At 44.1% G+C, this 12,964-nt stretch overlaps 1 protein-coding gene across 3 annotated transcripts in view; it reads left to right on the plus strand.

The window, feature by feature from the left end:
• Positions 1 to 12,964, plus strand: part of LOC139565054 (insulin-like growth factor 2 mRNA-binding protein 1) — a 60,214-nt gene that overhangs the window by 39,040 nt on the left and 8,210 nt on the right. For 2 of the 3 annotated variants that reach the window (XM_071385077.1, XM_071385078.1), the window contains exons 3-9: positions 6,977 to 7,025; positions 8,174 to 8,225; positions 8,982 to 9,045; positions 11,298 to 11,585; positions 11,922 to 12,056; positions 12,251 to 12,373; positions 12,777 to 12,912. In XM_071385077.1, the coding sequence (XP_071241178.1) occupies positions 6,977 to 7,025; positions 8,174 to 8,225; positions 8,982 to 9,045; positions 11,298 to 11,585; positions 11,922 to 12,056; positions 12,251 to 12,373; positions 12,777 to 12,912 (847 nt within the window). The remainder of the gene's footprint in view (positions 1 to 6,976; positions 7,026 to 8,173; positions 8,226 to 8,981; positions 9,046 to 11,297; positions 11,586 to 11,921; positions 12,057 to 12,250; positions 12,374 to 12,776; positions 12,913 to 12,964) is intronic. The other variant, XM_071385079.1, reaches the window with a different exon arrangement.

The raw sequence follows: 12,964 nt of genomic DNA on the forward strand, positions 1-12,964 counted from the left end.
TGGCCTCCATTTTCAAAACTCCATGGTCTGTTGTAGTTATACTCTCAAATGAAAAGGACAGTAAGGGTTACTTAGGCCAACCACCCACTGACTTAAGTTTAAAAGTGAATCACATAATCACAGTTTGTATGTGTGTATTTGTGTTGGTAGGCGTTTACAGTATGTTAGTATGATCATGAGTATTTTATCTATGTGCCCTTTTATTTTCGCTAGTGTGTTCAGACCTACATTTATGGTGTGCCTTTGTTTGTTTTTGACTGTATTTTGTAAATCAAGGGGCGTCTACAAAGTCTGTATGCACTTGATGCATGGGGTGTGGGTGTGTTGGTGTTTTCAGAACACAAAGTGTGCGTTTGTGTGTTCAAACGTGAATGTGTGGCACCTAAGTGACTACGTGGCTGTGTTCATTTGTACTTTTTTTCTGATGTATGTTCAAATGTGCACATGTGCGGACGAGTGGGTGTGTTTGTTTTTAATCTGCTTGGAGGGTGTGTGACTTGGTGTGTTATGTGTGGGCGTCTGGGTGTGTGTTTATGATTATGGGCTATGGAATACTCCTCGTTGTTTTTCCTTCCACCGGGAGGACACCCGAGTCCTCTAGCCCTGCTGAGACTGGCCCGTCATGCATCGGTGAGCCACCGGTGGGGGGCGCTCCAGGAGCCTTTCCAATGCTAAACAGACGGCCTGATGGGAAGGGGAGGCGAGCCACCCAGGGCGATATGCATGCCTGTGTAACAGCTCACTGTGAAAATCGCACCTCCTCTGTGTATGCGTGTGTGTGGCTGTGTACATCTTACCCCCATGTAAAATTACCTGAGGGTGTGTGTGCTATGCAATTGAGCCTGATTTTGGCATGGAAACGGCTTTTTTTTTTTAAATACATTTGTGGTTCAGTATGAAGTTTTTAGTATTGTAGTTGTGTTTGTTTATTAAATGGTGACATGACACTGTAGAGCAGAGTTCTCCAACAAGCAGCCCACAGGTGATTTTATTTTTGCCCCCAAGGTTTCTGACCAAAATAAAAAATATAATAAATAAATATACAGTCAAAAGTTTGAACACACCTGCTCATTCAAGGGTTTTCCTGTATTTTGACTATTTTCTACATTGTAGAATAATAGTGAAGACATCAAAATGATGAAATAAGACATATGGAATCATGTAGTAACCAAAAAAGGGTTAAACAAATCGACATGCAAAGCCACCCTTAACCTCGATGACAGCTTTGCACACTCTTGGCATTCTCTCAGCCAGCTTCATGAGGTAATCACCTGGAATGCATTTCAATTAACAGGTGTGCCTTCTTAAAAGTACATTTGTGTAACTGTTTTCCTTCTTAATGTGTTTGAGCCAATCAGTGGTGTTGTGACAAGGGGGGGGGGGGGGGGGGGTTATAGAAGATAGCCCTATTTGGTAAAAGACCAAGTCCATATTATGGCAAGAACAGCTCAAATAAGCAAAGAGAAATGACAGTTAACTGCACCTCAGATTGCAGCCCAAATAAATGCTTCACAGCGTTCAAGTAACAGACACGTCTCAACATCAACTGTTCAGAGGTGACTGTGTGAATCAGGCCTTCATGGTTGAATTCCTGCAAAGAAACCACTACTAAAGGACACCAATAAGAAGAAGAGACTTGCTTGGGCCAAGAAACACGAGCAATGGACATTAGACCGGTGGAAATTTGTCCTTTGGTCTGGAGTCCAAATCTGAGATTTTGGTTCCAACCGCCGTGTATTTGTGAGACGCAGTGTGGGTGAACGGATGATCTCCGCATGTGTATTTCCCACAGTAAAGCATGGAGGAGGAGGTGTTATGGTGGGGGGTGCTTTGTTGGTGACACTGTCTGTGATTTATTTAGAATTCAAGGCACACTTAGCCAGCATGGCTACCACAGCATTCTGCAGCAATGCGCCATCCCATCTGGTTTGGGCTTAGTGGGACTATCATTTGTTTTTCAACAGGACAAGGAACTAACCCACCTCCAGGCTGTGTAAGGGCTATTTTACCAAGAAGGAGCGTGATGGAGTGCTGCATCAGACGACCTGGCCTCCACAATCCCCCGACCTCAACCCAATTGAGATGGTTTGGGATGAGTTGGACCAGGGAGTGAAGGAAAAGCAGCCAAAAAGTGCTCAGCATATGTGGGAACTCCTTCAAGACTGTTGGAAAAGCATTCCCGGTGAAGCTGGTTGAGAGAATGCCAAGAGTGTGGAAAGCTGTCATCAAGACAAAGGGTGGCTACTTTGAAGAATATCAAATATAAAATACATGTTGATTTGTTTAACCCTTTTTTGGTTACTACATGATTCCATATGTGTTATTTCATAGTTTTGATGTCTTCACTATTATTCTACAATGTAGAACATTTTGAAAATAAAGAAAAACTCTTGAGATGAGTAGGTATTCTAAAACGTTTGACAGGAGGTATATAGTATATATTATGTAATTTTCGTTATTGGACATAACATTTCAGGAAATTATATTGAATGTACATTTAGATTTTAGTCATTTAGGACACGCTCTTATCCAGAATGACTGAGAGCTCAAGGTGATTATAATTTAGGAAATCTGTTCCCAAATATTCCCATGCATAAATAGAAGGATATGTGATCGTATCCCAAAGTCATCAAGGCTTGAAATGATTCTGTTTTTGTAAAATACTATATCTGTTTAGGATTCTTGCGGGCCAATTTGCAGTGTACAATTATTTATAACTATGTTCCGGCCCCCTGACCATCCTCTGAAAAATCAGCCCACAGCTGAATGTAATTGGGGACACCATGCCGTGGAGGCCTATCCTTGAGTGAAATGTTGCGGGAGAGATCTTCAAAGGAGAGGTACAGTGGAACCAAAATTGAGGACATGAGTATAATGGAGGACAGAGGGTCAAGCCATTCAGTTAGGACCTTTCGAAACCTCTTTCAAGTCCATTTTCCCTTACATAACCAACCAGTGTCTGTACAACATGTACACACATACATACATACAAACACACCTTCGTTCTCCTTCACAGGCCTGCGCAAACGTGCTCCCTTACACTTTCCCTCTTCCTCATTTTCAACCATGTTTGGGATGTCTGTCCTTTATGGAGCGTTCTCTCTCTCTCTCTCTCTCTCTCTCTCTCTCTCTCTCTCTCTCTCTCTCTCTTCCCTCTCTCTCTTTCTCCCACCTGCTGTGCTTCTCCCACCCCACCCTATATTCCCTGACCATTCTATTCTTTCACATGGTAAACTAACTCCTCCATGCCCCTCCTATGAGACAATGCTATGGTCTCACCCCCAATAGAGTCTCCTGATCAGTCTGAAGCCCTTTGCTTTTGACCCCACCAGCGCAAAGCTGTAGACTTGAGGCTTCTAAGCGTCCAGGCCCCTCTTCTTTCTCCCATTGTCCTGTTGGAACCAACACACGCTATGTACATTAGATGCTACCTCAAGGACAAAGTCAGTAACACAGACGTAAACATTCATTAAGCTTCAGCTGAGATTCGTTTTTCAAGAATTTGAAATGTTTGTTCATTTTGGAGTATTTGCTGTGTGAGTTTGGGAGCATGTGGAGGGAAGACCACCCCTGAAGGGAAGAACAACAACAGATGAATGGGTGCAACCATATTGTCTCCTCACCCCTCATCCATCTTCCCCTCCCCTCCCCTGTCGTCATGGCGTCAGCCAATGAGATGCCTGGGAGTTGGCGTTCAGTGTTGTCTAGGTTCATTTAATTTCACAGTTGGTGTGGGTGTGGGGCGGATGGTTGAGGGGGGTTGAAGGGGCAAAGGTGAGTTAAGTGTTGGGTGGAGGGCTATGTAGATGTGGGGGTTGGGTGGATGGTTACGTCTATTGATGTATTGATTTGCGGGACAGCGACTTTGATGGATGAAGAAGGGTCTTCGCCGAGGAGGAGAAGTACCAGTTCAAAGGCCCACCCGTCCCCCTCACAAATAGCCTACCGTGGGTGGTGAAGCCTGAAGCACGGCCATGATGTTGGCTGTTAATTTGGTGGCTTGCACAAGTTTCCCCAAAACGGACAAAATCATTTGTTTTCAAGACTGTGGTGACCTTCGAGTAACTGAACCACTCTCTGTGGCTAAATAGTCATTAGTGCCTTAAGATTGTTACAGCACATTCAACACATTGCTGAACTACCATCCAACAGTGTTGCACAGGAAACAGGAACCTCTTAGCCTCATCATCAAAAAGCCCTGAAACCTTTCGGAATGTTGCTGCTCTTGAAAACAACATGTGCCGTGATTGTATTGGGTTGCTTTATGGTAATATATGTGTAGAACGTCATTCACCTGAGGCCCATGAGCTTAGATTGGCACTTTCATGTGTTTTGTTGTGCAGAGCCCAAGAGGCGAGGCAGGGGATTTGTATTGGGTTGTGTCTCTCCTGGGTGTGGAAACTAAGGTTCAGAGGTCACAAGGGGATTCCCATATATTAACCCTTTACAAACCAGCAGAGCTGTGAGCTGCCCCTCCCTTATGACCACTGGTGCCCGTTCTCTCCTCCACACACACACACACACACACACACACACACACACACACACACACACACACACACACACACACACACACACACACACACACACACACACACACAACCCCTCACCTCTCACATAGATCATTAGAGCTCCCTCTAGAGTTTCAATCAGGACGCTGGCAACCGATTGCCAGCTCTGTGTTTCAGTTGCCCTTAGGCACACAGATCTAGCGTCAGCTTACCCTCTAAAATCTGATGGGAAATGCGAAAAATGACCGTACATCTAGGGGAGACGTCATTCTACTCCCAGTCAGAGATTCCAAGGGGTTAAATCAGGAACATTTGATAGGGTACTATTACCTACCTGCTACCCCTCCCTGTCCTCTTTTCTCTCCTCACTATGTTCCCCTGATCTCCTCCACTTTGCCTTCTCTGTGGCCAAATCTTTGAATAAATCTGTAAGTACTACTTTGGTACTGTGTGGTTCAATATACAAGTTATTCAGCTTGTTTGTTTATTCTTGTATTTTGGGGAACCTTGATGTTGTTGTTATGGAGATTGTCCTCCCCTGCTGCAGTTCTTTCTCTCTCGCTCCTATTTGCGCTCTGTCACACTCTGTCCCTTTCTCGCATGCATTCCCCTGCAGTCAACTCTCTCTCGCTTAATGCCAACCTCACACGCTCTCTCCCTCTACTATACTCCCTCATAGTTTCTCTCTTTCTTTCTCTCTCTTTCTCGCTCTGTGCCCATGTGTTGGGAACGTTCCAGGGCAGCTGGCAGAGTACTAAATCTGTCGTCAGTGTCCGGTTTCAATATACCCATTCTTTCTACACACCCCTCAGACCATCCAGCCCACACAAACACTCTCTCTCTCTCTCTCTCTCTCTCTCTCTGAGTCCAGGCCAGCAACAGGCAGCGGGATATGCAAGCTGGCAGATGCTGATGAGCTGAGACACACACACACACACACTTTCAGCGTCGCTGATGTGTACTGAACCAGGATGTTAAGACCTGAAACACAAGACTGCCAACCGTGTGTGTGTGTCTGTCTGTCTGTCTGTCTCTGACAGCTTGTCATAACTTTCAATGGTGCATTGGCGGTCAGTACAATGGAGCTCATCGTTTTTTTTTTATGGTCACAGACTTCTCAGTTAAGAGGCTCAAAGTATTGGAGTTGTACTTGTGAACTAGTATAAAACATATGGAGTAGTGACACCGATGCTCTTTCCTCTCACAGTCGCTGCAGGCAAACTGTGAGATATACTGGTATTTTACGATGCTAAACCGCGAACCAGAGAACCCAATCATGCTTCTGATTCAATGAAATAAAGAATGAGGTTTGACCCAAAAATATTTGGTCAATTTCCATGTAGGTTTACAATAAAAAAGTTTCAGAATTGGATGGTTAATTAAGTGATAATGCCCGAGAAGCTGGTGTTTGGAGGATATATTGGCACGGGTGTCGTTATTACCAATATATCATCCAAACACCAGCTTCGAGGACATTATCACTTTTATACAAAGGGTTACCAACATATTCAAATAATGATTTACATATTTTCCTTAAAAACATTATTTTGATGATTTTAGTCATACTATTTCATACTTCCACAAGATATAGTCCCGACACAAATCTGGGGTTGTTACTCAAGCTGGCTAGTCGGCTGGTGGTTCGGTTGCCAGAAGACGCAACCCAGCCATTCGTTCTAAATGTTCCATTGCCATACTGGCTGGCAACGTTCTTATCCCGTGCTTGCTAGCTAGCCAACTACGGCTAACTTACAGTCACGTTAAAAAGTGCGGTCAGAATAACAGCAAAGTAACTGCATCTGCATTTGTTTAAGCTGTTTTCTAGTGACAGTTGTTTGGATACATCCATAACAATGTGCTAATGAGGCACGATTTCGCCTGGCATAAAAAAAAACGTGTTCACTCGTCAGGACACTGTTGTTCAGAGGAGCTAGACAACAACACAGCTAACACAATCACTTCAGACTGAAAAGACTGCAAACCAGCTGCACTTCGTTTGACCTTATTTCAATTGACAGTTGTTTATATCCATCAAAAATGATGCCAGCTGATTCATGATTTCGACTGGCTGAGAAACGCTGCCTGCTCGTCTGTCTTGTCCGCTGTTGAAAACTAAATGTTAGTCTAATAGAAATGTGAGATAATGTCTAGATGCTTTTTATAGTGGAGATCAAGTTTATAAATTGCCTGACTGGGGAGATGAGACAGTGGATTGCGCAGTCAGATAGAACAGAGTAAATAGGCATTTTAACGTCATAGATTTAACCGGTGGTAACTTGTGGTATAGACACCGGCTGGGATGCGGTTTTAACCAATCAGCATTCAGGATTAGACCCACAACACCAGGCAATAGTTCGACCAAATCCATTTGACTGCATGAAGTATGTAAATGTTTTACGTCCATGTTTGAGTTGAATATTTTCAAATAGTATTTCTCTCTCTCTCTTTCTCTTACTCTCTCTTAGGACCAGGAAGCTCCAGATCAGAAACATTCCTCCGCACCTGCAGTGGGAGGTGAGTGCCCCTGGTTTGACCAGAACATAGTTTCACCATATCAAAATGTATCAATGGGTCCGTTAGTGTCTCTCAATCAGTTAGTGTTACTTTTATATGGAAAAGCATAGGTTAGTCCCTGCTACAACATAGGTAAGTAATCAGGAAAAATCTGTTCAGAACAGGATGTTCTGTGTAGCCACCTGAGATGTGAGTGAGTTAGGGGGGTAAAAGGCATTTAGATTGACTATGGCTGCGGACATGATTGTTCATATGTGTATTTGTGTTCATATGTGTATTTGTGTCTTTATTGTGGGGCTGCTTTATTTTGGGGGCGGCAAGTAGCCTAGTGGTTAGAGCATTGGGCTAGTAACCAAAAGGCTGCTAGATCGAATCCCCGAGCTGACAAGGTAAAAATCTGTTGTTCTGCCCCTGAACAAGTCAGTTAACCCACTGTTCCTTGGCCGTCATTGTAAATAAGAATTTGTTCTTAACTGACTTGCCTAGTTAAATAACGGTTTAAAAATAAATTGTGTGTGTGGGTGTTGAGCGGCTACCGCTGACAGCTGGACGAAGATGGGCCACATGTCTCTGCTAAGGCGGGGCGCTTTCTCTCTCGCTCTCCACTCCATCCTGCCAGTGCTCGCGTGCAACGCAGTATGTCCTTCCCTAGCTGGCCACACGAGGGTAACGTTTCTCCATCCATGTTATAGCCCTGAACACGAGCCAGAAGGAGTAAAAAAAAAAAAGGCCCAATGTCAAAATAAGAAACCATGTTGAAGACACAATTCTAACTCATTACATCAGAGCAGTCAAACCTAGCTTCTGGATGGCCAGATATGCCATTCATCCAAGAGACATACAGTGCATAAATTATACGTATGGGTGGTCCCGGGAATCAAATCCACTATACGGGCATTGCAAGCACCATGCTCTACCAACTGAGCTACACAGGACATCAGTGTCTGATTTAGACCAGGGAAGCGTATCTCTCCAGTCAGTAGCACTCATCAATTAAGTGGGAGGTTGAAATGATGCGGGCCCTTGAGGACCGGAACTGTTTTACACTGATGTAGGAAGTGAGACAAATACGAGAACATTGGAGAAACTCAATTTAGGTGGAAATGTTGAAACACAACTATAATGAAATTGTGTTCTCCCCTCCCTAGGTGCTGGATGGTCTGCTGGCCCAATATGGAACCGTTGAGAACTGCGAACAAGGTAAGATACTGAAGTTACCTCTGGGGAAAATAAAGTTATTCTGTTCTATTCATAACCAGTCAGACTTCGCTCTGAACATCTGATCTACAAATCCAATGATAAGGCTTCCTTTACACACTCACTGGGCAAGATTATAATGAGATTCGCAGTATTTTTTGCACTTTGCACAATGCTTTTGCACTACAAAAATGTCACTCACTGTTTTCTATCCCTGAGACCTGACCGGATCTGATTTCCCTATCCATCTGAGCTACAAAACAAAAGCATATTCATAAAGCCTCTCAAAATAGGAGTGCTGATCTAGGATCAGGTCCTACCTGTCCAGGTAATCTTAATCATTAAGAGGAAAAATGGATTTTAGGTCAGCACTCCTACTCTGAGGCGCTTTATGAATAAGGGGTGTGATCAGAGTTCTGAGAGTCCTTCTGTAGTCGAAGCACCTCCCTTTGTGAATACAGCTCATTAAGAAATAGCTTGAGTATTCCAGTCGACAGGAAACCCCGCAAGAGTGAAGTCTTTATGTCAGTGGTAAATCGCTGCTTCTCAGTCCTTCTCTGTCAGCGAATCAGATTTGATCAATGGGATATCCCATGCTCTGTCATAGGTCAATCAATATCATTAACTCTCAGTGCTCAACTGTTCAGGAAATGGGTCCGACAAGGAGGTGGGTTTATAGCCTCTGACTTATGCAACCTCCCCTCCTCTCTCGCTCTCTCCTCTCCTCTCCTCTCCTCTCACTCTGGCTCCTTTTCTTAGTGAACACAGACAGTGAGACTGCGGTGGTCAACGTCACATATGGAACTCGGGAACATGCCAGACAGTAAGTCTCCCATAGTGCATGATCTTTTCTATATCTCTACTTCCAAATGTACCCACTCCATATCCTTTCAGACTCTCTAATGTACTTATCCTCTAGCTCAGTTGTGCACCAGGGCCTCCCACTCCTCTTTCTATTCTGGTTAGGGCCAGTTTGCACTGTTCTGTGAGGGGAGTAGTACACAGCGTTGTACGAGATCTTCAGTTTCTTGGCAATTTCTCACATGGGATAGCCTTCATTTTTTCAGAACAAGAATATACTGACGCGTTTCGGAAGAAAGTTCATTGTTTCTGGTCATTTTGAGCCTGTAATCGAGCCAACAAATGCTGATGCTCCAGATACTCAACTAGTCTAAAGAAGGCCAGTTTTATTGCTTCTTTAATCAGAACAACAGTTTTCAGCTGTGCTAACATAATTGCAAAAGGGGTTTCTAATGATCAATTAGCCTTTTAAAATGATGCACTTGGATTAGCTAACACAACGCGCCATTGGAAAACAGGAGTGATGGTTGCTGATAATGGGCCTCTGTACGCCTATGTAGATATTCCATTAAAAATCTGCCGTTTCCAGCTACAATAGTCATTTACAACATTAACAATGTCTCCACTGTATTTCTGATCAATTTTATGTTATTTTATTGGACAAAAAAATTGGCTTTTCTGTCAAAAACAAGGACATTTGTAAGTGACCCCAAACTTTGAACGGTAGTTAGTGTATGTCCTAATTTTTCTCAATATTTGAACACTCTATAATACTTGTTAAGAGATCCTAGCTGTTTGAATCTTTGTCAAACTCCATATGTTGATGCATGATACACAACATGACCAAAAGTATGTGGACACCTGCTCATCAAAAATCTAATTCCAAAATCATGGGCATTAATATGGAGTTAGTCCCCTCTTTGCTTCTATAACAGCCTCCGCTCTTCTGGGAAGGCTTTCCACTAGATGTTGGAATATTGCTTCGGGGACTTGGTTCCATTCAGCCACAAAAAGCATTAGTGAGGTCGGGCACTGATGTTTGGCGATTATACCTGGCTTGCAGTCGGTGTTCCAATTCATCCCAAAGGTGTTCGATGGGGCTGAGGTCAAGGCTCTGTGCAGGCCAGTCAAGTTCTTACACACCGATCTCGACAAACCATCTCTGTATGGACCTCACTTTATGCACGGGGGCATTGTCATGCTGAAACCGGAAAGGGCCTTCCCCAAACTGTTGCCACAAAGTTGGAAGCACAGAATCTTCTAGAACGCAATTGAATGCTGTAGCTTTAAGATTTCCCTTCACTGGAACTAAGGGGCCTAGCCGGAACCATGAAAATAATCCCCAGATGTTCCTCCTCCACCAAACTTTACAGTTGGCACTATGCATTGGGGCAGGTAGTGTTCTCCTGGCATCCACCAAACACATGGCACTTATCATAAGAGTAGGGGTGTTAACCCCGGTGTCCTGGCTGAATTCCCAATCTGTCTCTCATACTATGATGGTCACCTAATCATCCCCAGCTTACAATTGGCTCATTCACCCCCCCTCCTCTCCCCTGTAACTATTCCCCAGGTCGTTGCTGTAAATGAATACGTATTCTCAGTCAACTTACCTGGTAAAATAATGGTAAAAATAAATAAATACAGAATTACAGTTGACCAGGGCAGCTCTAGCAGGGCAGAAATTTGAAGAACTGACTTGTTGGAAACGTGGCATCCTATGACGGTACCACGTTAAAAGTCACTGAGCTCTTCAGTAAGGCCATTCTACAGGCAATGTTTGTCTATGGCGATTGCATGGCTGTATGCTTGATTCTATACACCTGTTAGCAATGGGTGTGTCTGAAATCCACTCATTTGAAGGGGTGTCCACATACTTTTGTATATATAGTGTATATATCACTCGCTTGACCTCTAGTGGTATGATAGTAGGACTGCAGTTGGGGATCGCGCTGCCCTGCAACATGAAAAATTATCAAAGATATTAAAGATGAACTACACACATGCAGCCGATGAATTTGGCCATAGTAGAAGGTTTCACTTAAGAAAAGCATTGTTTTTGAGACATTTGGCTTTTAAGGTCCAGGTTAAAAAAAATTGGGAGAGTAAAAACAGATCATTATAGAAAGCTATTCAGGAAACCTCATGGGTGAAAGAGACAAACCACGGAATTTCTTTCTCTTTCGTCATCCTTATAAATGACCATTTCTAGTTTTGCTGATATTGTCGATGTATAATTAAACGTGAAATCTAACATCTACCTGTTTCCCCCAGGGCAATCCAGAAGCTGAACGGCTACGAGTTTGAGAACAATTCCTTGCGTGTCTCCTACATCCCAGATGAGACGTCTGATGTCGACTCCCAACACGGCCCAGACAATAGTCGTCGCCCCAGTTACGGGCCCCGCGGCCCCCGTGGCGGTTCCCCGGGCTCAGGCATGCCCTCAAAACACCAGCACGCCGACATCCCCCTCAGACTCCTGGTGCCCACCCAATACGTGGGGGCCATCATCGGCAAGGAGGGTGCCACCATCCGCAACATCACCAAACAAACCCAGAGCAAGTAAGTACCAATATGAGTTGACCAATATAGTAGTAACAGATGAGTACCAGTGAACCAGATCAAGTGAGTGCAAGTCAGGCCATACCGGTGACTTGTTGCTAGAATAGACAGAGCAAAGCCATTACTGATATGAAGCTTTTACATCCCATCTTTGTTAAGGCTTTGAAAGTGATTATGAAAATGTACTGGGAGCATTGCACAACCCAAAGGGCTTTCGATTGAATTCAAACAAACCAAAAGTGGTGGAAATTGCTGTCTTCACCCTGCCCACCTGCTTGTGAACACAATACTGTATGGCCAAACGGACTTTCCTGCGTTTTCTGTCCCTGCTGCTAGAATCGACGTCCATCGCAAAGAGAATGCCGGCGCAGCCGAGAAGCCAATCAGCATCCACTCCACCCCTGAGGGCTGCTCCTCTGCCTGCCGTTTGATCCTGGACATCATGGAACAGGAGGCTAAGGACACCAAGACGTGAGTGCAGTGTCCATGAAGCAGCTGTCAAACCTGCACAATGTGAAAACGTTAAAGTGACCCTCCGGCTATTTCGTAACTTTTCCCATAAAAGAAAACGGTATCTCCAATTGTGCTAGGGGTGGACGTTTATGCATGCAGTTAAGAAACGGTACATTTGATTTTCTTCTGTGTTTAATCTCCTTATCCTCAAGTGCTGAAGAAGTACCCCTGAAGATCCTGGCTCACAATAACTTTGTAGGCCGACTGATCGGCAAGGAGGGGCGCAACCTGAAGAAAGTGGAGCAGGACACCGACACCAAGATCACAATCTCCCCGTTAGTCACACACATCTAAAAACATACACACACACACATCATGAAACACATGGGTCCCTGGGTATGTTTATGTAGAGCTGCCATGGTCAATTAGGAAAGATCATGCACCATGCGATGGAAACATATGACTATATCCAATGACTGATTAAATGTACTGAGTTGTTTCTTCATTATTGTAGTTTCCAATGATCAACTATGGTTGATTAACAACGTTTCTTGTTATTTTTCTTCCTCTGCTCCTCTCCCCACCACCTTTCTGCTTCTTCTTTCATCTTATTTCTCATTCTACCTGCTCTTCCTGTTTCTTATCTTTCTCCTTTTCCGCCTGACCTCTCCCTCTTTCCTACTCTCCTCTTTCACCTCTCCCACCCTGTCTCTTCCTTCCCTCCGCTCCTGTCTGAAGACTCCAGGACCTGACTGTGTACAACCCAGAGAGGACCATCACAGTGAAGGGACCCATCGAGGCCTGTTGTCTGGCCGAGACAGAGATCATGAAGAAAGTGCGCGAGGCCTATGACAATGACATGGCCGCCATGAATGTGAGTCAATGCTCAATAAAGTTACTGGCCTCCAATTCTCTTCAAAACACAA

Source organism: Salvelinus alpinus, chromosome 36 (genome assembly GCF_045679555.1).
Source record: "Salvelinus alpinus chromosome 36, SLU_Salpinus.1, whole genome shotgun sequence".
NCBI lineage: Eukaryota > Metazoa > Chordata > Actinopteri > Salmoniformes > Salmonidae > Salvelinus > Salvelinus alpinus.